Source organism: Rhinoraja longicauda, chromosome 29, assembly GCF_053455715.1.
Source record: "Rhinoraja longicauda isolate Sanriku21f chromosome 29, sRhiLon1.1, whole genome shotgun sequence".
NCBI classification, from domain to species: domain Eukaryota; kingdom Metazoa; phylum Chordata; class Chondrichthyes; order Rajiformes; family Arhynchobatidae; genus Rhinoraja; species Rhinoraja longicauda.
The window spans coordinates 23,893,941-23,920,970 of NC_135981.1; the positions used below are offsets into that span (position 1 = coordinate 23,893,941).

General features: G+C 41.0%; 1 protein-coding gene across 1 annotated transcript; it reads left to right on the plus strand.

The window, feature by feature from the left end:
- On the plus strand, positions 1–27,030 carry slc35b1 (solute carrier family 35 member B1). The gene is made up of 9 exons (XM_078424522.1): positions 1–491; positions 8,918–9,015; positions 9,772–9,902; positions 11,066–11,096; positions 13,216–13,376; positions 14,425–14,551; positions 20,404–20,510; positions 22,493–22,646; positions 24,941–27,030. Exons 1-9 carry the CDS (start codon positions 283–285, stop codon positions 24,988–24,990), a joined length of 1,068 nt encoding a protein of 355 aa, XP_078280648.1. The 5' UTR covers positions 1–282; the 3' UTR covers positions 24,991–27,030.

A 27,030-nucleotide genomic window follows, 5' to 3' on the forward strand; every position in this document is an offset into this window, starting at 1 on the left:
CACGCACCGCAGCGGAAACGCGCCTCCCAACCGTCACCCGAGGACCCCACCTCCCCCCTCCCTGCGCGTTGCAGCCCTGAGCGGTGCCGGTTTATTTACACCTCCTTTATCTCAAGCTTCAAATCCTCCTCTCAGTGCCTCCCGCCCACTCTTCCCCCAAAACTTTTGTTTGTTGACAGTGGAGGGTGAAGGGCCAGACGGGGGAGGTGTGTGAGCGGTTCGGATGCGGCGGGCGGACAGGCAGGCGGGCGGACAGGTGGCGAGGCTGGGTCCTGGCGGCTGATGCCGGTTGCCGGGGAGCGGGAGTGGGAGCGGCCGGTGCCGCCGCCACCGGGCTCGGGCTCCGTGTCGCTGCTGCTGCCGCCACTGCCGGGGAAGCCCAGCACCGCCGGCTTCATGGACACCATTCCCAGCGACCGCCTGCGCCTCATCTTCTGCTTCCTCGCTGTCTTCGTCTGCTACTTCTACTACGGCATCCTGCAGGAGTCCATGTGAGTGGCGCCGGCAGGGAGAGAGGGGGAGACGGGGGGAGAGGGGGGGGGGAGAGAGGAGGAGGGAGAGAGGGAGGGGGAGAGAGGAGGAGGGGGAGAGAGGAGGAGGGGGAGAGAGGGGGGGAGAGAGAGGAGGGGAGAGAGGAGGGGGGAGGGGGGGAGAGAGGAGGGGGGAGGGGGGAGAGAGGAGGGGGGAGGGGGAGAGGGAGGGGGAGGAGAGAGGAGAGAGGAGGGGGGGAGGGGGGAGGAGAGGAGGGGGGGAGAGAGGAAGGGGGAGGGAGAGAGGAGGGAGAAAGGGGAGGGGGAGGGAGAGAGAGGAGGGGGGGAGAGGGGAGGGAGGGAGGGGAAGAGGGGGAGGGAGGGGAAGAGGGGGAGGGAGGGGAAGAGGGGGAGGGAGGGGAAGAGGGGGAGGGAGGGGAAGAGGGGGAGGGAGGGGAAGAGGGGGAGGGAGGGGGAGAGGGGGAAGGGAGGGGAAGAGGGGGAGAGAGGGTGGATGGGGAGAGGGGAAGAGGGGGAGGGAGGGTGGATGGGGAGAGGGGAAGGGAGGGAGGGTGGAGGGGGAGAGGGGAAGAGGGTGGATGGGGAAGAGGGGGAGGGAGGGTGGATGGGGAGAGGGGGGAGGGATGGGAAGAGGGGAGAGGGGGGGAGGGAGGTTTACACTGCTGGGTGGTTAGCTCACAACAGAAGCTTTGACAATAAACTCAACTGAAGATGCTGGAGTATCTCAGCGGGACAGACAGACTCTCCGTCTGAAGAAGGGTCTTGACCTGAAACGTCACCCATTCCTTCCCATAAGGTCATTAGTGATAGGAGCAGAATTAGGCCTTTCGGCCCATCAAGTCTACTCCGCCATTCAATCATGGCTGATCTATCTCTCCCTCCTAACCCCTTTCTCCTGCCTTCTCCCCATAACCTCTGACACCTGTACGAAGATGCTGCAGTTAGATCTGTTGATACTTAGATCTTTGGTGTCAACCAGCACCTGCAGTTCCTTCCTACAGAGAGAGGGAGGTTTCCTCGTACGGAGGGGCGAGGTTGTACGTTGAGCTGAGCTGCCGTCATGTGGGGATGTTCCTACAGAGAGGACAGAGGTTGTACAGCATCTCCCTTCTCTACAGAGGCCCAATGGGGGAATGCATCTTCCTATGTCGCACTTTGTAGTAATCGCAGGGCTATCGTGGCATTCGGACCTAACTCATAAGTGATAGGAGCAGAATTAGCCCATTCGGCCCATCGAGTCTACTTTGCCATTCAATTATTGCTGATCTAGCTGATGTAACTAGTAGAGTGGGACGATGTAACTAGTGGAGTGGATAAGGGAGAACCAGTCGATGTGTTGTATCTGGACTTTCAGAAGGCCTTCAACAAGGTCCCACATAGGAGATTGGTGTACAAACTTAAAGCACACGGTATTGAGGGTTCAGTGTTGAGGTGGATAGAAAATTGGTTGGCGGACAGGAAGCAAAGAGTAGGAATAAACGGGTCCTTTTCGGAATGGCAGGCAGTGACTAGTGGGGTACCGCAAGGCTCAGTGCTGGGACCCCAGTTATTTACAGTGTATATTAATGATTTGGACGAGGGAATTGAATGCAACATCTCTAAGTTTGCGGATGACACAAAGCTGGGTGGCAGTGTTAGCTGCGAGGAGGATGCTAGGAGGCTGCAGAGTGACTTGGATAGATTGGGCGAGTGGGCAAATGCATTGCAGATGCAATATAATGTGGATAAATGTGAGGTTATCCACTTTGGCGGCAAGAACAGGAAAGCAGAGTATTACCTGAATGGTATAAGAAAATAACTGCAGATGCTGGTACAAATCGATTTATTCACAAAATGCTGGAGTAACTCAGCAGGTCAGGCAGCATCTCGGGAGAGAAGGAATGGGTGACGTTTCGGGTCGAGACCCTTCTTCAGACTGATGTCGGGGGTGGGACAAAGGAAGGATATAGGTGGAGACAGGAAGATAGAGGGAGATCTGGGAAGGAGGAGGGGAAGGGAGGGACAGAGGAGCTATCTGAAGTTGGAGAAGTCGACGTTCATACCACCGGGCCGCAAACTGCCCAGGCGAAATATGAGGTGCTGCTCCTCCAATTTCCGGCGGGCCTCACTATGGCACTGGAGGAGGCCCATGACAGAGAGGTCAGACTGGGAATGGGAGGGGGAGTTAAAGTGCTGGGCCACCGGGAGATCAGTTGCGTAGATCAGTTACCTGAATGGTGACCGATTAGGAGAAGGGGAGATGCAACGTGACCTGGGTGTCATGGTGCACCAGTCATTGAAAGCAAGCGTGCAGGTGCAGCAGGCAGTGAAGAAAGCGAATGGTATGTTGGCATTCATAGCAAGAGGATTTGAGTTTAGGAGCAGGGAGGTTCTACTGCAGTTGTACAGGGCATTGGTGAGACCGCACCTGGAGTATTGTGTGCAGTTTTGGTCTCCTAATCTGAGGAAAGACGTTCTTGCCTTAGAGGGAGTACAGAGAAGGTTCACCAGATTGATCCCTGGATAGAGAGGGAGTCTGAAGAAGGGTCGACCCGAAACGTCACCCATTCCTTCTCTCCCGAGATGCTGCCTGACCTGCTGAGTTACTCCAGCATTTTGTGAATAAATCGATTTGTACCAGCATCTGCAGTTATTTTCTTATAGACTAGGCTTGTACTCGCTGGAATTTAGAAGACTGAGGGGGGATCTTATAGAAACATATAAAATTCTTAAGGGGTTGGAGAGGCTAGATGCGGGAAGATTGTTCCCGATGTTGGGGGAGTCCAGAACCAGGGGTCACAGCTTAAGGATAAGGGGGAAGTCTTTTAGGACCGAGATGAGAAAACATTTCTTCACACAGAGAGTGGTGAGTCTGTGGAATTCTCTGCCACAGAAGGTAGTTGAGGCCAGTTCATTGGCTATATTTAAGAGGGAGTTAGATGTGGCCCTTGTGGCTAAAAGGATCAGGGGGTATGGAGAGAAGGCAGGTACAGGTTACTGAGCTGCATGATCAGCCATGATCATATTGAATGGCGGTGCAGGCTCGAAGGGCTGAATGGCCTACTCCTGCACCTATTTTCTATGTTTCTATGTTTCCTTCAACATCATTGCCCTGCCTTCTCCCCACAACCCCTGACATCCTTACTGATCAAGAATCTGTCGATCTCTGCCTTATTATTGACTCGGCCTCCACAGCCAATCTGTGGCAATGTATTCCACAGATTCATCACCCTCTACGTCCTTTTATTCTGAGGCTGTGGTCCTAGACCCTCCCACAGGTGGAAACATCCTCCATATACACTCTATCCAGGCCTTTCACTATTTGGTAAGTTTCAATGAGGTCTCCCCTCATCCTTCTAAACTTCAGCAAGTACAGGTCCAGTGCCATCAAACACTCATCATATGCACTCAATTATTCCTGGGCTCATTCTTGTAAACCTCCCGACCCTCTCCAATGGCAGCACATCCTTCCTCAGATATGGGGTCCAAAACTGGTTCTCTGCACAGGCATGTATCTTTCCATATAATCATATGTTGTATAATCATATGTTGTATAATTTAGCAATTACTGCGTTGGCATGCATTGCAACCTAATTTAATTCAACGTTTTGAACGATACTTTATTGTCACGTGTAGCTAGGTAGAGTGAAATTCTTTGTTTTGCATACAACCTGATAAAATCATACCTGGGCAGAGATCAAAATCACGTAGAAGTAAATAGGACATGCAAAGGAGAGTCAGTGGATGTTGTTTACCTAGATTTTCAGAAAGCCTTTGATATGGTGCCGCATGTGAGGCTGCTAAGGAAGATGAGAGCTCATGGCATGAATGGGCAGATACTGGTATGGATAGCAGGTTGGCTGGATGGCAGAAGGCAAAGAGTGGCGATAAAGGGGGCTTTTACTGATTGGCTGCCGGTGACTAGTGGAGTTCCGCAGGGGTTGGTGCTGGGGCCGCGATTCACGTTGTATATTAATGATTTGGATGAGGGGATTGAAGGCTTTGTGGATGATATGAAAATAGGTGGAGGGGCAGGTAGTGCAGAGACTCTGCAGAAGGACTTGGACAGGTTAGGAGAGTGGACAGAGAAGTAGCTGATGGAATATAGAGTAGAAAAGTGTGGCGTCATGCATTTTGGTAGAAGGTATAAAGGCATAGACTATTTTCTAGATGAGGAGATAATCCAGAAATCAAAGGTGCAAAGGGACTTGGGAGTGCAGGTGCGGGATTACCAAAATGTTACTCTGCAAGTCGAATCGATGGTGAAGAAGGCAAAAACAATGCTAGCATTTATTTTAAGTGAACTAGAATACAAACACAGGGATGCAATGTTGAGGCTCTATAAGGCGCTGGTCAAGCTACATTTGGTGTATAGTGAGCAATTTTGGGTACTGTATCTGAGGAAGGATTTGCTGGCCCTGGGGAGGGTCCAGAGGAGGTTTACAAGAATGATCCCAGGAATGGGTTAACATGATGAGTGTTTGATGGTGACTGGGCCTGTACTCGCTGGAGTTTAGATGAATATGGGGGGGGGGCTGATTGATACGTACCGAATAGTGAAAGGCTTAGATAGTGTGGATGTGGAGAGGATGTTTCCACTAGTGGGAGAGTCTAGGGTCATAGCCTCAGAATTAAAGGACAATCCTTTAGGAAGGAGATGAGGAAGAACATCTTTAGTCAAAGGGTAGTGAATCTGTGCAATTCATTGCCGCAGAAGGCTGTGGAGACCAATCAATGGATATTTTTAAGGCAGAGATGGATAGATTCTTGATTAGCATGGGTGTCGGGGGTTATGGGGAGAAGGCAGGAGAATGGGGTTAGGAGGGAGAGGTAGATCAGCCATGATTGAATGGTGGCGTATTGATGGGCCGAATGGCCTAATTCTGCTCCTATCACTTATGACCTTTTACAGCAGGCCTCACCTAGGCACTACCCAAAGAGATGCCATGTTTCTGGCTCTGACAAAGTTACAAAAAGTTCATTGGACAATCTTATCTTCTTGCAGCAGCAATCCAGGCCTGCTGCCGCATGTCTCCCTCCTCGTCGGGTCCCCCTTTTGATCTCGGCGACCCCCCCACTGGTTCCTCCCATCATTCTCAAATTTTATTAATAAAATAAAAAAAGTTTTTGACTTTAGGGAAAGCGTCCTGGTGGGGGAAAAAAACATGTATGGGTCGTGCTATGTGTACATATCTTGTGCTGTTACAAGTAAGAATTTCTTTGTTCATTTCAGGATATATGACACAAAATCCTCCTCATAACCTACAAAGCCCTCCATAACCTGGCCCCATCCTACCTGACCGACCTCCTCCACAGGCACACTCCCACCTGCACCCTCCGCTCTGCCGCTGCCAATCTCCTATCCCCCCACATCCGGACTAAACTCAGATCCTGGGGGGACAGGGCTTTCTCCATCGCTGCTCCCACCCTATGGAACTCACTACCCCAAACCGTTAGAGACTCCCCCACACTCACCACATTCAAAACATCACTGAAGTCTCACCTGTTCAGTACTGCCTTCAACCACTGAAGGTCACCTCACCTTCTGTCTCCTTTCTCTGTTCATTTATTTATTTACTTATTTATCTATTTATTAATTTCCCTATGTTCCCAAAATCTCTGTAAAGCGTCTTTGAGTATATGAAAAGCGCTATATAAATAAAATGTATTATTATTATTAAATGCTCTTGACTTGAACAAAACCACTCGAAAACAATATTTACAAATATAAACAATTGTTAAATTGATTTTATTAAAACATTTTGATGAATTTCTGTCTGATGTGAAGAAGCATTGAAAAGATATTTTGAACATGTAAATCTCTGGTTAGTTTGCAGACTCCTGTCCTGGAATAAGTCTTTCTTCCACGTTAATTAATCTGCATGTTCAAAGTTGCATTTGGGCTTTGGCCCTGCATTTGCTGTGGTAGCTCCATAATTTGTATTTATTTGCATGAATATTTGATGGTTTAATCCCCACTAAAATTATTGCAAATTAATCCAATTTCAAGAATTTCAATGTTCTGTAGCTGATGCGTATGACGGTTAAACACTTGATACTTAATTGCACTCTTTATCCTTGTATTTGTGGGACACAAACTTGGATGGTTATGGTGGGCCAACTAGTTTAGCTGTTTACTGTCTGATCTGGATCACACAAAACACTATCAAGCACTTCTCTGCTAACTCATTCTCAGCCTGAAGAAGAGTCCTGACCCAAAATGTCACCCATCATTTTTCCCCAGAGATGCACTTAGTTATTTCAGCACTTTGTGTCTATCTTTGGTGTAAATCAGCATCTGCAGTTCTTTGTTTCTAAGTCAAACTGTTTGTCCTGAACTTCATGCTCATGAACAATGAGACTAGGCTGGATATTTCTTTTTTTCCCAAAGAGCCAAATTTTACCAACACTACCAGCTGCCTTTACAACTCCTGCCCCACCATGTGATGTCAATGTGAAGACTTTAGACACTTTTGAAGGTTGTTATTGTGTGCTGAATATGGTACAAAACCACTTATCACTCGTACCCGTATATGTCACTGGTCCTTGTACATGCAGACATGGGCTGAGTCATTATCCAAAAATGTAAAGCAATTCTTAATAAATGCCCACCTCATCTTTTGCCTTGCTTGGTTTTTGTAGTTGGAGTAATGGGGGAGCCTCAGAAATCTTGCACAAGGTTTTTTTGCTGCATATTTCTGATTACTTTTACTCTTTATTAACATAGCTCTGAACTTGCAACACTCTGGTTTTACTCCTTCCTTCCTCAATCCTGCTTCAACCTCGTCTTGTCTTTGAGTTCCACCATTTGATCTCACAATCCTACGACCTAGACAACCATGGTAACCAGTTATTTTTTTGTTCAATACATGACGTTATTGCCTCCCAGGTCTGGGCCCCATCCTTGTCATTTTCCTGTTTAGAACCTTAGCATTCAGGTTGTCAATCTTGCAGCAGTACTGAAAGGGGTCTAATCAAAATTATGGAAGACTTGCTCTGTGGATGTCTGTAATGTACCATGTCTCATCGTCATCCTCAATTTGTCCAAAGTTTTTGTGGTTGATTAGAAAAATCCTCTGGTGGGGTCGCAAGTCGCAAGGGAGATGTCACACACACTAAGACGAAAGGTCTTGATAACATCATTCACCATGTGTTTTGTTGGACATGATGGGATGAGAGTAAATTTAGAACCTGCTGCCAGGTAGAGGGGAGGGAACAGATTTATAATTAGAAGTACACCTAACTCTCCTTCATCAAAACACACAGTGGCATCTGAAAACTTTTGAACTTAATCAACCATGGTATCCCCAACATACCTAAGCCATTGATATCTTTATTCAGCATTCATGTTGCCTTTGATAATGAATTTTCAGTGAAGTGGTGCCAGGATAATAAATTAAAAGACCCACCGGAATTTTGCTTGCGTCTGGTCAATTTTCTCTGGATTTACTCCAGTCTTTCCTCAACTCTGACGGACACAGAATTGTGCTAGTTACTCAGTCATTGTTATATTGGAGGCCTTTGGCTGGCTGTGTAGTAGCATCTGACAGGTTGAATGTGGGCACCACAGATTTGGAGAAATTGGTAGAAGATTCGATAGAAGTTGAGGAAAGACATTTTTGCTTGAATAGTTGGAGATCAGAAACCTTTAACACATTTAAAGGATAGCTGAATGAGCAGTTAATGTGTCTTTTGCAAGAAAGGTTACAAGCCAAGAGTAATATGGGATTGGTCGCTATTGCGCGGTTTCAAATTGTGTGGAAATTTGATGAAAGGGATGTCTTCAGTAGTTGAGTAATATAATATAATATAATTATAAGATTATTAAGATTAATTATATGATTATAGATATATTTGCTAAATATAATCTTTACAACTATCAAATGTCTTCCTCTAGCCATAAATAATTTCTATAAGTAAATTCCCCCTAGTGTGTGTAAGGAGTGGAAGAGAAAATGGGATAACATAGAACTAGTGTGAATGGGTGATCAATTATTGATGTGGGCTGTGGGCCTGTTTCTGTGCTGTAGCTCTAAACTAAAACTAATTCTGATTTATTTTTCTCAGGTTTGATTAGTTTAAGATGCAAGGAATGTAAATTGAATTTGATTTGTTCTGTTAGACCTAGAAAGTCGTGTATATTGTACCCACAGTGAATGTGCTTGCGGTGCACATGACAAATTGGTTCACTTTACATACTTCCCCAATCAATTTGATATCAAGTTTGTTAGTGACGCTTGTACGAAAGCAAATCATGTGGATGGTACTAATCTTTTAGAACAAACAAAATACTGGAAATAATACATCAGAGAGAATCTTTTGGAGAATCTGCTGAGAAACATTAGTTCTTGTTTCTCTCTCCACAGATGTTGTATATATCAAGCATTTTCTGTTTCCATTGTGGAATTGGTTAACTTTACGTACTTAACCAATCTTCTTTGTTCCAGAACCAGAAGCAAATATGGAGAGCAAGAAGAATCATTCGTATATGCAAAATCGCTTGTATTTGTCCAGTGTGTTATTAATGCTATTTTTGCCAAACTAAGTAAGTAATTTCAAGCTGCTTCAAAAAATTGCATGAGTTGTTCAATAGATATTCTTTAATGGTTAATAGGCAATATCCTTTATCTGCAGTCATTAAACTGAGCAATGAGAAAAGAAAAAAGTCACAACTGTTTTAGATCAAAGACTGAAATTGTATTTTTCACATGTGCAACGGCATAGGAATGCGATATTGCTCGGTGGCAATCAGGAACAATTAAAATTGAAATCAAATGTTCTGGAAGTACATTGGGTCCAGTCCCGAAACGTCACCAATCCTTTTTATCTGAAGATGCTGCCCGACCCTCTAGCACTTTGTGTCCATTTTTGGTATAAACCAGCATCTGCAGTTCTTTGTTTCTACTTCTTAATATTATTATAACCTAATGGTGGTTTATTTTCAATTATTCCAGACAAGTAAGACATTCATAGTGGCAAATAGTTTGGTTTTAATGCTAGGTCTGATTCACAAAGTTGGGATGTTATAGAAATCATCAGAGAAACAATAAATAGCTATTTCAGGCCAATTTACAGATATACTTTTAAGTAAATCTGAACTATTTTTTGTAGTTGTTTAAATGATATATTTTCTAAATGTAAGTTTTACGACTATCAAATGTCTTCCTCTAGCCATAAATAATTTCTAGATATATAAATATGTTTGCACCATGTTTAAGTGACAGAATTTAATATTTTGAAAGACAACTGTTTACTGTACTCTGAATTGTTTTAATAAAATATTTTGTGTATCTTGTTCTAGTAATACAATTATTTGAAAAGCCATCAACTGAACGGACGCCACACTGGCTGTATGCAGTTTGTTCAATGTCTTATTTAGGGGCAATGGTCTCCAGTAACTCTGCACTGCAGTACGTCAACTATCCAACACAGGTTGGTATTGGATATTATGTGCAATTTGAAAGAGAATACATCCTTGAACTCCATAGATATTTATTTAGTTTTTTAGTTTGGAGATACAGCATGGAAACAGGCCCTTCGGCCCATCGAATCTGTGCCAACCAGCGATCCCCGTACACTACCACTATCCTACACACACTAGAGACAATTTACAAATTTACCAAGCCAATTAACATACAAACCTGTACGTCTTTGGAGTGTGGGAGGAAACCCGAGCACACCAATGCATTTGACATTTGGGAGCAAATAACCTTCAAGCAGTAAATTGGATAAGCAGTGCAAGATTCTTTGAAATAATTCCTTTTCCCTTTCTTCCACTTGCTGAATACTATAATGTAACTAAAAATAGGAAAATCTCGTTGCTCTTCCTTTTTTAAAAAGGTGCCTCAGTGGAGCATCAGGTAGTGCTGCTGTCATAGTTCCAGTAACCTGGGTTCAGTCCTGATCTTTGCTCAGGTCTAGTCTGTGTTCAATTTGCACGTTCTCCTTGTTAACATCTTGACATCCAACAAAGCTGATGGTGGTTTGCCAGTTATAAAAATCGTAATTGATTTCAATAGATTTTAAGTGTCTGAGATTCAGCGATATTCCCCGTACTTACGTAATTTTTAATAAGATTAACTAAAATGCATATGACATTTATTTAATGCATTTTTTTTAATTGCTCCTTACTGTTCCATTTGCCTCCTAATCTTGGCCATATAAGCTTAGAAATCACTAGGTCTCAGCTGATCCTGAATGTGGAGGAATTCTTCCTATCTTCTGATCCGGTATAACGCTGGAGAATACAAGTCAGAATCCACCTTTCACAACACATCCCCACATGGACTCCCACAGCTGAGAAAATGGACAAATTGTCCTCCTGAATATGTTATAGGAGGACAATTTATTTGTATAAAGAAGCCCTGGATTTGCTTCAGTTGCAATGACTGAACATTGACAATCTTGTGCTGTGCCTATTCCTCTGATTTAAAACAAAAATAACCTATTACTTGAATTGGAAACATTCTGCCAAATAAGTCATTCTCTTAAGTGCAAATTGTGATAATTCATGTTTAATGTATGTTTCATTACACTCAAATGAAAACATTTTTTTTCTTTTTGATGTTAGCTAATGGATATTTTTTCTATTTTAGGTTCTAGGAAAATCATGTAAGCCCATTCCAGGTGAGTTAAAATGAAGCGAATGCAAGAACCTGAACTGATTAAGTACTCTTTTGATGACAATTTGCATGATGTACATGGTATTTAACTGTTCGGCAATATTTGTTGCCGTACAGCCAAAGGGATTTCAACATCATTAACCGAACCAAATAATCAGATAATGGGAGTGGGTACATGGGATTAGAACAACTGCAAGTTTCCTCCAAGTCACATGTACATTTTGAAAAAAGTTTTGCCATTCCTTCTTTGTCACTGGGTCAGATTACCCGAACACTAACCATTAGCAATGTGCAAATATCTCATCCTAAATACTGCAGCTGTTCAATGTGGTCATTGAGTCATAGTTGTACAGAACAGAAACATATTTTGGCTCACCACATACATGCTGACTTTTTTTGTCTGTCTATTCTAATTCCATTTGCCTACCTTTCCTATTTTCTGCGTTTATCTAAATGCCTCTTAAACTTACCTTTCTCAAGAGTGTTTTATTGTCATGTGTCCCAGAGAGAACAATGAAATTCTTACTTGCAGCAGCACAATAGAATGTCAGAATATTGAGTATAAGTGTCAGGAAGTCCTATTACTGCTGTATACAACTTTAATTAAGCTATGTTTAGAGTATTGTGTGCACTTCCTGTGGCTGCTCTACAGGAAGTATGCGAAGATGTTGGATAGGGTTCAAGGAAGTTTGTCAGGATGTTTTCTGGATTAGAGAGTATTAGATGGAAAGGTTGGATAAACCTCAAGAGCATTTGGGGCTGAGGGGCAACCTGACGGAATCGCATAAAATCATGAGAGGCATCACTAAGATAGTCTTTTTCTTAGGGTAGAAATGTCAAAAACTAGAGGGCAAAGATTTAAGGTGAAAGGGACAAAGTTTAAAGATGATTTGTGAAGCAGAGAGTGGTAAGTGTCAGGGAAGTTGGCAGAAACAGTATTTAAAACCCTTGTGGACAGGCACATGAATAAATGGGATGGAGGGATGTAGACCATGTGCTGGCGGTTAAGATTAGTTTAAATTGCCATCATAGTCAGCACAGGCACCGCGGGCTGAAGGGCATGTTGCGGTGTTGTATTGTTTATGTAGTAAATGTATCTAATTCCACCTTGTGGAGATAAATCACTGCGTGTTTGTGTATGTTAAAAAAAACGTTAGCAACTCAGATCCCCTTTAAACCTCCATTCTTTTACTTTAAACCAAAAGCCTTTAATTTCAGATACCCTGTCAGGGGAGTAAGATTAGAATATTTACTTTTGTATGCCTCTGATAATCTTATACTTCTGTCTGGTCACCACTCGACCACCTTTGTCCCAGGGAAAACAAACCTCATCTATCCAATCTCTTTGCATAACTAAAATCCTCTAATCCAGGCAGCATTCTAGTGAATCTCTTCTGCATTCTTCACATCCTTCGTCAAGGGCATTTAAGGGGTTGATATTGAATGCTAGTTTTATCAGTAAAGACAAAATCCCATGTATGTATATATTAAAAAATCCAGTTTACAGGAAGGCAAAACTGTCATAATGAGACAAAGAGAGAGAAGAATATTTCATAGACTAGATTTGCAGGGATAGATGACCTGGAGTGTCTGGCCGCAGAGGTATTGGAATGCAATGATAATATAATATTTTCTAGGTATATAGAGAATGGGGGTGGCTGGAGATCATTGAAGTAACTGTGGAAATGGAAGAAACATGGAGAAAGGTTTAAGGGGCAAACGGACAACAAAACTGAGTTACTATTGTCCATGTGGATATGAACCTGCAAGTTCCATATAATTCTTGCACCCAGTAGGTTGAAGATGTAGGTAGTTTTCAAAATTGCCCTGCCAAATAATATTAACCCAACATTATGCTCCTGTTCTCCAAATGCATCTTTTCTATATGCTGATTAAAGGTAAAAATAAATGTGTTGATGCCATATTTGGTTAGAGAATCTGTTGAGAGACCTGAGAATTTTTCGTCCTAATCCTATTAACTGTTTTTCTCTCCATTGATGCTAGCTGACCTGTTAATAATCGCAGTTTTGTTTTTAAATTGCGAATGCTGAAAGTCTTAAATACTCCAAGATGGATTGGATGTTCTTTTAAAACTTCCTTACTTATTTTAATTTATATTACAGTGATGGTTTTAGGAGTCATTATTGGAAGGAAAAGGTACCCCTTGGCCAAGTATCTTTGTGTGTTGCTCATAGTTCTGGGAGTGGCTTTATTTATGTATAAACCCAATAAAGGGATGGACAGTGCAAATGACCATTTATTTGGATTTGGGGAAATACTATTAGTAAGTATATGCCTTTTTCTATTGTATTTAAAAAAAGAATGATTGTTTTATTATGCATTAACTTTCATCATTGGCAGACAAATACTTACCTGCTGAATAAGCCAGCCTTAAGTTTATAATGGCGAGGGTTAGAGTTCGGGAAGGATAATATGGAATTTAAATTTTTTTAAAATAAAAGTTAACATTTAAAATCCTGTTTTACTAATTTCACATGTTTTTCCTCTTCCCATTCTCTTACTATCAGTTATTTCTACTAATTATTTTTGGAACACCGAAAATCCTAAAATGATTCTTATTTCTTTATTCAGAGTCCATTTTAGAGAGAGGACTAGCTTTCAAAAATCACTGGTCCAAATTCATTTTTAGAGCCTTTCTGATGTAAAATTATGCCTGATGTGGCAGGCATAAGTTCAAATGTTCCAAGGCCTATACAAAATAAAAATCAGCTGTGATATCCTGAATATGGCTAAAAATATTCCATTAAAATTAATTGCACGTTAATTCGCCATTAATCAATTCGGCATTGAATACAACTGCAATTTTGCTGATCTCAATTGCTTCTGTAGAATTCCTAAAGAACTGGGTATATATTAGTTTAGAGATACAGTATGGAAACAGGCCCTTCAGCCCACCGAATCCATGCTGACCATTGATCACCCATTCACACTTGTTCAATGTTATCCTACTTTCCCACTTCCTATACACTGAGGGCAATTTGCAGAGGCCACTTAACCTACAAACCCATACTTCTGCCAGTTTCATTTAAATTCTTGCAGTCTTTATGTAAAATCCTATGCTCAGGAGACTGAATATTTGGTTTGTGTGGCCCAAATTTGGCATTTGTCTCTTGTGTCTATTCAACCATTCTAGTTGGGTATTTGTCCTCACAGGTATTCTACTGATGATATCATTCATAGAGCTGTGTTATGTAAATATTTTCCAATTGGAATTTCGCAACATTAAGAGTATCATTTCCAGTAATTTGATTATTTGTATATTTTTATTTGTATGTTTTTATTTATTCAATGGATGTTCAATTTTTTTCTAGTTGGTCTCCTTAACTTTGGATGGATTGACTGGAGTAGCACAAGAACACATGAGAGCTAATTTCCAGACTGGTTCAAACCAGATGATGCTAAATATTAATGTTTGGTCCAGTTTGTTCCTGGGAATAGGTAAAAATATTATTTTTCTTAAGACCTTATTCAACCAAGTAACATGGAAATAGAAAGAACATAGAAATTGTAAATAGAGAGCATGTGAGGATAAGTAAGTTGACAAATGGAATGGATGCCCCAATTAGTCCCTTAGGCAATAATTAATTTAAAATATATATTTTTAACAATGGTAATGTCTTGAATCAGCTTCTGAACTTGAGCTATTGTTTGAATACTGTGTGCGCTTCTGACCTGCTCTCTCATTGCATTAAACATTCACTATCTAGTTTAACTATCATGGAAGAAAGTTGTGCATGTACAGCAAAGCTCATACATATAACAAACCAGAAAACCAATCGCAATAGTGCAATGATAAACTGTATCACAGGTGTCGTAGCTTTCTATTTCTGTACTAAAATTCTAGTTTGTTTGTTCCTAAACTAAAGCCAAAACGGTACACGATAGCACAACAATTTTAGGCCCACCTTACTTACCGTCGTTCCTTTGGTGCTAATGGAAGGGAGGATGGGGGGGGGGGGGGGAGGAGGAGAAGGGAGGGGAGGGTGCTGCACAATGCAGGAGAGGTTTGGCCCAAGGGGTCCACTTGGTCTAGTTACAAACTAAAATCATACTCTAAAGGAGATTTTGCCAATTTTAAGTGCCTTAACGCATGAATTGAAGTGGTACTTAACATTTGTCATAAGTGACCCACACAGATTCTCACCCTGGCTGAATGAACGAAATGAAAGGGAGAGTTAAAACCTCTATTGACTTCAGTGCATTTAACTTATTTTCAGAATTGTTCATGGTAGCTATTTTCAAATGTTCCAATGTTTTGGTTACATTAATTTCTATAAATGTAAGCTAGCTCAATGAATGTTAACAGCTCAAGTACAAGCCTTGGGAATTTTCTGTGCTTTGCATCCGTCTGATAAATATTTCTTGAAATTTTCGCACATTTTTATTATTGACATTCCATGTATAAATAAGTAAAGTCGACAATGTTATGGACTCTTTTTGTGAAGGCCATTCTCCCCACACACCTGACCAGCCAGTAATGCCTTATCTTAAATTTTGTGTTGCTATATATTACCTGCTACTGGATATGTGAAAAAAAACTTAAGGATGCATGTTTGCTTTGCTACCACTTCAATTCATGCATTGGCAAAATCTCCATTGGAGTATCATTTTAGTTTGTATTAGAAAGCTACAACACCTGTGATATAGTTTACCATGGCACTATTGCAACTGGTTTTCTGGTTTGTTATATGTATGAGCTTTGCTGTACATGTACAAGGTTCTTCCTTGATAGTTAATGTTTAACGTAATGAGAGAGCGGGTCAGAGGCGCACACAGTATTCAAACATTGTGCTGAAGCTATAATTACACAGTATTCTGCATCTCCATTGAATGGAGTGAGATCAGTTTCCAAAGGGAGGTATTTCTATTCTGACTTGGGTGCCCTCTGATTAAATAAGCACGTTGTTTCTTAACCAGCTTTGGGGGAAAAGTGGTCTGTTTGGTAATGGAAAATTACACCTGTTATACATTTTATAGCTTGTTTTTATAGCTATAGCTTTTATAGCCAGAACAATGGGCCACAGTTTATGAATAAGTGGTAGGCCATTTAGAACTGAGATGAGGAAAAACTTTTTCAGTCAGAGAGTTGTGAATCTGTGGAATTCTCTGCCTCAGAAGGCAGTGGAGGCCAATTCTCTGAATGCATTCAAGAGAGAGCTAGATAGAGCTCTTAAGGATAGGGGAGTCAGGGGGTGTGGGGAGAAGGCAGGAACAGGGTACTGATTGAGAATGATCAGCCATGATCACATTGAATGGTGGTGCTGGCTCGAAGGGCTGAATGGCCTCCTCCTGCACCTGTTGTCTATTGTAGAATTATGCCATAATTCAGTTGCAATTGGTACGGGTACAGATTAAAAGAACCAGTTTGATGTTGTTTAATTTTTTTTTGCAAAATGTGGTTCGATAGTTTAAGTATTGAATCCTGGCTTGATGGGTAGATATATGCTCCTCTAATCCAGAAGAGGGTGCTGAAGCAAAGGTTCTGAATTCTGAAGGTTTTCCAACCAAGCTTCAAATTTGAACTCTAATTTTGTGTGGTACATAGTGCACTTTATTTTTTAAAATCTTAATTTGCTGCATGAGCTGTGGCCCATTCTTGTATATAATGATTTAGATTTTGGGATTTTTGTTCCACGCTGGGAAATTGAACATGAAGTGTAGGTTGGCAATCCAGTAGAGAATGGGAGGTGCTGCCCTTCAGATGAAACGCTCAGTCAAGGCAATGTGTGCTTACTTGGATGGACATAAGATCACATGTGTTTTAAAAAGAGCAGGGTGTTCTCCCAATGTCCTACTGTTTTTTTAAACTCTCAATCAACATCAAAATGGATGATTTAAATAAATCTTGCTATAATGATATAGTGTAGATTGCATTGCAATTTCTGCATTTAAAATAGTAAATTTCTTGTCTAAAAAAAAAGGGACCTGTTAAGATTGTGAAAAACACTATTTAAGAAGAGTAGGAAAATAAGCATTTGTTAACTGGAAGAAGATTTACAATTTGTATTAAACCAGTTAAAACATTATTGCGAGCATTCTGGCATTACTTTGTAGCCGAATCCCTTCACTGCAGGTTTTTGCTCTCACAGATGACAATTTTGCATGCAAACCCAGTTTGTAGCCTAACCAGTTCTCAGACATGCAGTGATTATGGGACAGCAGCCCCATTTAACATGGATGGTATGGGAGTGCTTTATGTTTTGCCTTTCAAATATGCCAAATGGCAGAGTGGGCAGGAGTAGAGTTGCTGTTCTTCCAGATTCAACAATGCAGTGACCTGAAACTTCCAGCGTGTTCAGTTTATTGATAGCCATGCTCAAATGTTTTTTAATATTCTTTAGGAGGAAAGGAGTTCAAAAAATCATAATGTTATGTGAAACATTGCTGCAGTTTGTTGTATAATTTAACTTGTATGTTAGTGAATGATATTGACAATTCAAAATATCTTTAGCAATCTTTTGTATTGAAAGGAAAGTAGGCCATTCCAGCAGGGATGTTGAAGATAAAATGATTGCTCTAAAATCTGAGGTATTTATTTCACAAAATGCTGGAGTAACTCAGCGGGTCAGGCAGCATCTCAGGAGAGAAGGAATGGGTGACGTTTCGGGTCGAGACCCTTCTTCAGACTGATGTCAGGGGGGCGGGACAAAAGAAGGAACTTTGGTTCCTTTGGACAAAGGAAGGTCCCGCACCCCTGACATAGGTCTGAAGAAGGGTCTCGACCCGAAACGTCACCCATTCCTTCTCCCGAGATGCTGCCTGGCCTGCTGAGTTACTGCAGCATTTTGTGAAATAAATACCTTTGATTTGTACCAGCATCTGCAGTTATTTTCTTGCTCTAAAATCTGAAATCTATTAGCTAAATATAGTTGTAATAACATAAGTTGTTGAAAATATTTCATTTCCCGCATGAAGTAAGTAATCTCTTCTAAGAGCATACCCTTTTCTCAGAATTGATGCCAATGATTTCACTGTCTTCCAGTTGTCGGCTTCCCCTGGGTGCTCCAATTCCCTCCCACATCCCAAAGACCTGTGTGTTTGAGGGTTAATTGGCGCCTCTCAATTGCCCGGAGTGTAGGGAGTGGATGCGAATGTAGGATAATATAGAATTAGTGTGAGGGGGTGATTGATGGTGGGCATCGACTCGGTGGGCTAAAGGACATGTTTCCAAGCTGTATCTCTTAACTGGATTATGTTCACCAGTGGAGTGAAAAATCAGCAATGGATCCAGGGAAGCTTGGCTTTGCAGAACCTGATTCCATGGTGTATTTCAATCAATTTATTAAACAAATGTTAGATTTTACAGCTATTCTGATTTTTGTATGGGAAGAAATAGCTTGTGCTGGTGTTTATGGCACAAAGTTAGCATGCTATCAGATAAATTATAAAGAAAAACACGTTTTTCATCTACATTAAATTTGTAACTGGGAAGGCTTGAGGATATTTTACATTATTTGTTATTTCAGTTTTATTAAATGTAAACATTTGAGGTATTAAAACAATTTAGCACTTAGGACAAAAAAGGAGAGGATCATCAAACATCTTGAGTTTTGACCTGCAGGTTGAAGCAGGGTATTAGAAATCTAAGTAACATGGAAATTATTATTTTTTTCAAAACTATCAGTTTTCAAACACAAGCGTATTATTTTCTAATTGAGTATTTTCATCCTAAGTTAATTTGTTATAAATGTTAAATGGAAATTCCCATTCATTTAAATTGGCTTTGTAAGGACTCCCATGGATTTTAATTTTTGTCAAAAAATGACACGTGCTCGAGTAATTCAGTGGGTGAGGCAGCATCTCTGGAGAACATGGATAGGTGACGTTTCAGGTTGGGACCCTTCAGGTTGATTGTGGGGAGGGGAAAGAAAGCTGGCAGAGAGTAGGGACAGGACAAGCCCTGGCATGCAATAGGTGGATATGGGTGAAAGGAAGGGGTGTTGATAGGCATATGATTGGACAACGGCCAGAGACTAGGTGTAAATTGTACCCCTAAGCCCACACCTCAGCAAGTTCCAGGCCATGTTCCCAGGAGATGCCACCTGCCTGCTGAACAGCTCTAGCAGTACTCCGGCAATTGATGTCTTTTTGTAATCCAGCATCTGCTGTTTATTGTTTCTATAATATAATTTAGTTTTGAGATACAGGTCGCAAACAGGCCCCTTTGGCCAATCGTGTCTGCGCCGATCAACGTTCCCTTGTGCACTAGTTCTATCCTACACACTAGGGACAATTTACAAAAGCCAATTAACCAGCACGTCTTTGAAATGTGGGAGGAAACAGAGCACCTGGAGAAAACCCACGCTGTCGATAGACAATAGGTGCAGGAGGAGGCCATTTGGCCCTTCGAGCCAGCACCGCCATTCAATGTGATCATGGCTGATTATTCTCAATCAGTACCCCGTTCCTGCCTTCTCCCCATATCCCCTGACTCCGCTATCCTTAAGAGCTCTATCCAGCTCTCTCTTGAATACATTCAGAGAATTGGCCTCCACTGCCTTCTGAGGCAGAGAATTCCACAGATTCACAACTCTCTGACTGAAAATGTTTTTCCTCATCTCAGTTCTAAATGGCCTACCCCTTATTCTTAAACTATGGCCCCTTGTTCTGGACTCCTCCAACATTGGGAACATGTTTCCTGCCTCTAACGTGACCAACCCCTTAATAATCTTATACATTTCGATAAGATCTCATCTCATCTTTCTAAATTCCAGTGTCATAGGGAGAACGTACAACTCCGTATGGTAGCATCAGTCAGGATCGAACCCGGATCTCTGGCGATGTAAGGCAGCAAGTCTATGTAAGGCCCCATCCTACCTGACCGACCTCCTCCACAGGCACACTCCCACCTGCACCCTCCGCTCTGCCGCTGCCAATCTCCTATCCCCCCACGTCCGGACTAAACTCAGATCCTGGGGGGACAGGGCTTTCTCCATCGCTGCTCCCACCCTATGGAACTCATTACCCCAAACCGTTAGAGACTCCCCCACACTCACCACATTCAAAACATCGCTGAAGTCTCACCTGTTCAGTACTGCCTTCAACCACTGAAGGTCACCTCACCTACTGTCTCCTTTCTCTGTTCATTTATTTATTTACTTATTTATCTATTTATTAATTTCCCTATGTTCTCAAAATCTCTGTAAAGCGTCTTTGAGTATATGAAAAGCGCTATATAAATAAAATGTATTATTATGAGATGTGGTATTATTTTAAATTTTATTCTTTCATATTCTACTTGAAGTTACAAATCGATCATTGTTTCTTTAACATTCTGTTTTATCTTTCAGGAGTACTTTTCACTGGAGAAATATGGGAATTTCTGAATTTCACTGAACGCCATCCCAGTATTCTCTACAAGATACTTCTGTTTAGTTTAACTAGTGCTCTGGGCCAGGTTAGTATCAGTTACAAAATTTAAGAGGGGGCAAATTCATTATTAAATTACTTTTTGAACTTGTTTTCATACTGCAAGTGGTTTGTGGTTTAAAAAATATATCTTAATGAGCTGATGGAATTTAGCATTTCTTCTTTGGCCTGATGACTCCTGAGAAGCTGGTGCTGAACCATCGTCTCTACCTATTGTAATCTATTTTGAGAACTGTCGGTAGGTAAGAGTTCCCGAATGTTGACCCTTGAATATGTGACATGCCTTCCCTGTTACATTATGATGTATTTCTAATGGGGGAAACAAAGTCCTACAGAGGGGAATGTGCATGTGTTTTTTAAATTCCAGTTGCTCTCTGCCTTTGTCATGCAATACTGGTCATGTGTTTCATAAATTATGTCAAAGAACCTTAGTCAGTGTGCCACGCTGTACTTTGTAATTGCTACTTATTTTCCATCATGTGTCATTATTGGATCAAGCAAATGCTTAAAATGGCAGACTGCTTTCAAGCAAAGCTAGTCTTATTTGGATGTTGATGAGTTGCTTGAATAGTGGAACTGCATTCACCCACACAAGCTATACTTGTCCATCGCATTCCTAAAGTGTGCACTGACACAGAGAAAGGAAAATGGAGTGGAGATGATTTGCTTACTGACATGCTTTAACCATTATTTTTGCAGCTGGCAGATTCTAGTTAATTGTGACTCCTCTGTCCTCCACTAGCCAAAGAATAGGATGGCATGGGGTTGTTGTCGTATATTTTATGTTAGAGATAATATTTATGCCAGGCTCGGGTTCAATCTGAATTTTTTACCATCTGGCACAAATTATTTGATTTTCTGCAGAATTCCAAATTGCCACTATTCTAACAATTTGGAATACTGACAGAGGTAGAGCTGCTGCCTCACAGCACCAGAGACCCAGGATTGATTCTGACCGTCTCTGCGGAGTTTTCACTTTCTCCCTGTGGCTGCATGGGTTTCCATCTGGTGTTCCAATTTCCTTCTATATCTTAAAGAAATTGACCTCCGTAAAATGCCGAGTCCGAGCCGGTTGTGGGCGACGGTCGAGATCGGAAGCCTGGCGGGTAGAACGAGCACGTGGGAATCCAGACTTTGAACTTGATGAAGTGGCTCCAACACAGCGCCGCAGCCATTATGTGCAAAATCAATTCCACTTTGTAATGGTTAATTGCATATGTGACAATAAATAGCCATTGAACCCCTCGTATAAAGGGAGTAGATGAAAAGTGGTGTGGTGGTCAGCATGGACGGTGGGCTGTTGCCATGTTATATCTCTAGGCTCTGAAGCTGCAGTTTATGAACAATGATCTCCCATTTTTGACATTGTTGGATAATGAAGATAGTTATGTCAAATCCCCTGAGGAACACCTGTAGCAATGTCATTTGGGGGGGGGGGGGAGTGATTAGCTTTCAGCAACCATAACTATCTGGTGAACAGTGTGTTATATTCCCAGTTGATATTCAATTACTTCAATCTTATCAGAACTCCATGATGTCAAGTGTAGTGAACCTTGTCTCAACCCTTCTTGTCCATTCTTGGACCGAGGCTGTTAGTGGAAGTCTGATGTTGAATATTCTTGGGAAAACACAAATTTCAGAACAGTGATCAAATTAATAGTGATTAGGTGCTCCTTAGAGCAGTGTTCACCATGACGTTCATCATTTTGAAAATTAATAATGTACTGATGTGGTTGTCAACAATATGTGTGTAGGATACTGGTGTGAAGCTATGACAATATAAATTATCTTTTTTAAATTATATCTTTTTCATGATGTGTTATTCTACAAAATATACCTGATATCAGACTTCATTATTCAGCATTGCCCAGGGTAGGGGACTATTGGTACCAATGAATCAAAACTCCAGTACATTAACACCTAAAATAAAGTAAATATTGTTTACAGAAATGCTGTATGATTTGGGAACAGAAAAAAACAACAACTTTATTCCATTTTATTCCCCTCCAGAGTTTCATCTTCATGACTGTTGTTTACTTTGGACCTCTGACTTGTTCAATCATTACTACAACCAGAAAGTTCTTTACCATCCTTGGTTCAGTGCTTATTTTTGGTAATCCCATTAGCTCCTTGCAATGGATGGGAACGGTCTTCGTATTCTTAGGTAAGTATTCTTAGTAGTCTTAGGTAAGTGACACAAACTTTTGCTAGAAGTCTGCAAAACCAACCTCCCTTTTCCTGGCTGGTTTTATTAAGGAGATGCTCCAAGTGGAGGGGTAAAATATTTGGCTCTGGCAGTATTACCAATGCTGTGGTTTAGCTATTGTGATGGAAAGTATATAACAAAAGTTTTTGATTCCCGAACAGAAATTCATTTGTTGAGAGATATGAATATCTTGAGGTTTGAAAATGTATTTTCTCATCTTTTTTTATGGAAATCCCTAAAGGCTTAGACATGGATTTAACTTGATCTAGTATCATAGAGCTGAAATATTGATGTAACATGATGTATATATTTGTTCATTTATAACAAAGGGTTCTAGTTGTGGGCCCAAGTCCATAACCACGTGTTGTCTTTGTGAATTTCGGTTTGGAAATTTATGCTCATATTTGTTTAAGGGTGAAGAAGAGGTTTGCTGAAAATGCTGTCTAGATTACAGGGGTTTTAGCTACAAGGAAAGGTTGGACAAACTCCGATTGTTTTCTCTGGAGTGTCAGATGCGAAGCAAAGACCTGATAGAAGTATATAAAATCATGTGACACATATATATGGTAGACAGAACCTTTTTTTCCAGGGTATATATGTCAATGACAGGAGGACATAGGTTTAAAATGGGCAACGCAAAGTTTAAAGGAAATGTTGGGGAGGCTTGGAGTCAGAGTGATACTGTGTGGAAACAGGCCCTTCGGCCCAACTCGCCCACACCGGCCAACAATGTCCCAGCTACACTAACTAGTCCCACTTGCCTGTGCTTGGTCCATTTCCCTCCAAACCTGTCCTATCCATGTACCTGTGTAATTATTTCGTAAACGATGGGATAGTCCCAGCCTCAACTACCTCCTCTTGCAGCTTGATCCATACACCCACCACCCTTTATGTGAAAAAGTTACCTCTCGGTAACAATAATCCCAAATGCTGTCTCACCAACGGCTTATACAACTGCAACATGTCCTCCCAACTTCTCTACTCAATACTCTGACTGATGAAGGCCGAAGTGCCAAAAGCCTTTTTGACCATCTACCTGCAACTCGACCTTCAAGGAACCATGCACCTGCACTCCTAGATCCCTCTGCTCTACAACACTACCCAGAGGCCTACCATTTACTGTGTAGGTCCTGCCCTTGTTCAACGTCCAAAAATGCATCACCTCACACTTATCGGTATTAAATTCCATCAACCATTCCTCCGCCCACCTGGCAATCCTTCACAACCATCTTCATTATCTGCAAAACCAGTCACTTTTGTATCATCAGCAAACTTGCTAATCTTGCCCTGTGTGTTCTCATCCAAATCATTGAAACAGTAACGGGGCCCAGCACCGCACCCTGAGGCACACCACTAGTCACAGGCTTCCAGTCTGAGAAGCAACCTTTCACCATCACCCTCTGCTTCCTTCCATGGAGCCAATTTGCTATCCATTCAGCTATCTCTCCTTGGATCCCATGCAATCTAATCTTCCAAAGCAGCCTACCACGCGGAACCTTGTTGAACGCCTTACTGAAGTCCATGTATACAACATCTACAGCCCTGCCCCCATCAACCTTTTTGGTCATGTCTTCAAAAAAATCAATCAGATTTTTTGCGATATGACCTCCCACGTACAAGACTATGCTGACTATCCCTAAACAGCCCTTGCCCATCCAAATGCCTGTATCCCTCAGAATACTCTCCAGTAACTTACCAAGCCCACCGGCCTATAGTTCCCAGCATTTTCCCTGCAGCCCTTCTTGAAAAGAGGCACATCATTTGCCACTCTCCAGTCTTCCGGCACCTCTCCTGTATTTGAGGACGACTCGTAAATTTCAACCAAGGTTCCCGCAATTTCCTCTAGTTTCCCGCAATGTCTGAATATATATACACAGAGTAGTGGGTGCCTGGAATGTGGTGGAGGCAGATACGACTGTTGCATTTAAGGTACTTTTGGATTGGCATGTGGATATGCAAGGAATGGAGGGATATAGACCATGAGGAGGCAGAGAAGATTACTTTAATGCAAGGTCATGTTCAGCAAGGACCTTGTGGGCCAAAATCCTTGTGTTGTACTGTTCTATGTTAACTCTGAATATATGCTTTAAAACAATATTCTTTGCTATTTGACAAGTAAATTATCTTTTAATTAAGGGAAACCAGTTTGAAATGCCTCTTGGTAAACCAACACTGCATAAAGATAGTAGCAAGGCCAGTTCATGTTTTATGAGACTGTGGTTTCTAATTTTTCTTTTCTCTTCTCTATTTAGGTCTTGGTTTAGATGCAAAATATGGAAAGACACCCCAAAAAAATCAATAGATACTGAAGAAATTATTCACTCGACGGTTTTGTTCACCAAAAATACTGCCTGAATTTCGTTCTGTGACATTTTTTTCAAAATCCCATGCTCCAGCTGTAAATTGGTTTAAATATTTAGCTCGTTTTACTTTTTTTTTTTTAAAAGCATTTTCTGACAAGCTCCATGTGTCTGTTTATTTCAAAATGTTGCACTTCATGCAATACAAAACATGGTGTGAGGCTCCTAGTGCCATCATCAGAGCTTTAGAACTAGTTATTCTGCAAATTTGGCCTGATTCGCAACTTAGAAATAATGAATTTCTAAACTGACATTGTTAATTTTTGAAGTGTGAAAATAAAACCACAGATGCTGGAATTCTGGAGTTAAAGGCAAAATGCTCAAAATAGCCAACAGGTCACAGACTATCTGCAGAGAGAGAGAGAGAGAGAGCGAGAAACAGGTACAATTTCAGGTCAATAACTTGATGATAGGTCATCATCCTGAAATATTAACTCGGTTTCTCTCTTCATGGACCTTACTGGATCTGCTAAGGTTTCCCAGCATATTCTGCTTTTGTGTAGAAGTCCCCATACAATCATTTTACTGAGATTAGTTTTTTTAATAGTCCATTGAAAATAAGTCAGAAACCTGCTCTTGGGTTTTAAAATTACATTTTATATACTTCCATAAGAAATAATGATTCTGCACAATGTTTATATGGTACAATTATAGTTGAAACTGATTATTTAAATGCCTTTTTTTGAACTGTCTTAAATGTTTATTTCAATGTAACGCCCAAGTATTTTAACAGCTTCAATCTTAAAAAAGATTTGCCAAAATCTAACACAGTTAAGAACTGTTAGAATAAAATAAAATCACCTTAATTTAAAAAAGAATTGATATACATTTCTCAAAATGTTCATGTTATTTAGATCACTTCTCTATCCTCTGATGTACAAGTAGTTGTAGATTGCTATGTGACTGTAAATCTGAGCATAGATGAGCAGATCTATCATATATGAGCATATTTATCATGTACTTTTAAACGCACTATATGCAAAATGATCTTCAGTTTTAGCTACTGCGATGGTGAATGGAAGGAGAGCCACTGTACATGTTGAGAAATTAGTCTGTTATTATATTTAATTCAGGACATCCCATGTTAGTGAGCCATCCTTTCGTTGCCCACCTCCCACTTAATTTACGGAAGTTTTACATAAGCAATTTAATATCTATTTTCAAAATAAAAACAAAATTAGTGCATTTGTTGCAGTCTACTGTGTACGTGTAGATTGTATGTAGGAAGACAAAGTGCTGAGGCAACGTCAGGCAATACCCCTGGAGAACATGGGGTGGGACCCTTCTCAAACATGAGTCTAATTGTTTGTTTCATTGATAATACATAAGTAACTAAGTTTCTTATTGTTAGGTTATGCTTACAGAATACTTGCAATGTAGCTTTTAGTCTGGAAACTAAATTGCTGGCCAGTGTTGAATATGGATATGATCACATGCTGTGGTGTCCACTTTGGCTTCATCCCCCATGTGAACAGCAACACGAATCCAATGTACCCAAATTGATTCTGGGAAGTGCAGACAAATAAAGTGAAAGCTTTTCATGAAAATGAATTGTAGTAGCAACTGGTTTTGACTCAAGATCACTCTCGGGTAACATTCTGACTTTGGAATAAGGGACACACTGAATCGATATTTTCTTTTAGCAGCATTTTTATCTTGTGTCAGAAGATGCAACAACAATTTATGGTTCTCCAAATACCTACTGAACTAGAATTATATTCAGCTGTTTTTTTAATTCCTAGAAACAAATGATTGAAACAACTTAATTGCACTTTTGGTTTATGGTATTTTAAAATCACTGTTACGTAAGTGTAGCTGCGGTTAAAATTGCATTAATTTTATATTTTAATTTGGCATGAGCTGTATTTAATCCAATGTTTTCTGGCAGTTTTAGTGATGCAGCATGTTTAAAATCAAAATGCATTGGCATTTTGTGTTTTGGGGTCTCAAAGTCTAACAAATAAACTGATTTAGATAAGAGA

Bases quoted from the DNA above. Each gene is read 5' to 3' on its own strand.
- slc35b1 (XM_078424522.1), top strand. From the start codon at position 283: ATGCCGGTTGCCGGGGAGCGGGAGTGGGAGCGGCCGGTGCCGCCGCCA. The intron at 492-8,917 runs GTGAGTGGCGCC...TCTTTGTTCCAG, and splicing joins GGCATCCTGCAGGAGTCCAT to AACCAGAAGCAAATATGGAG. The intron at 11,097-13,215 runs GTGAGTTAAAAT...TTTATATTACAG, and splicing joins ATCATGTAAGCCCATTCCAG to TGATGGTTTTAGGAGTCATT.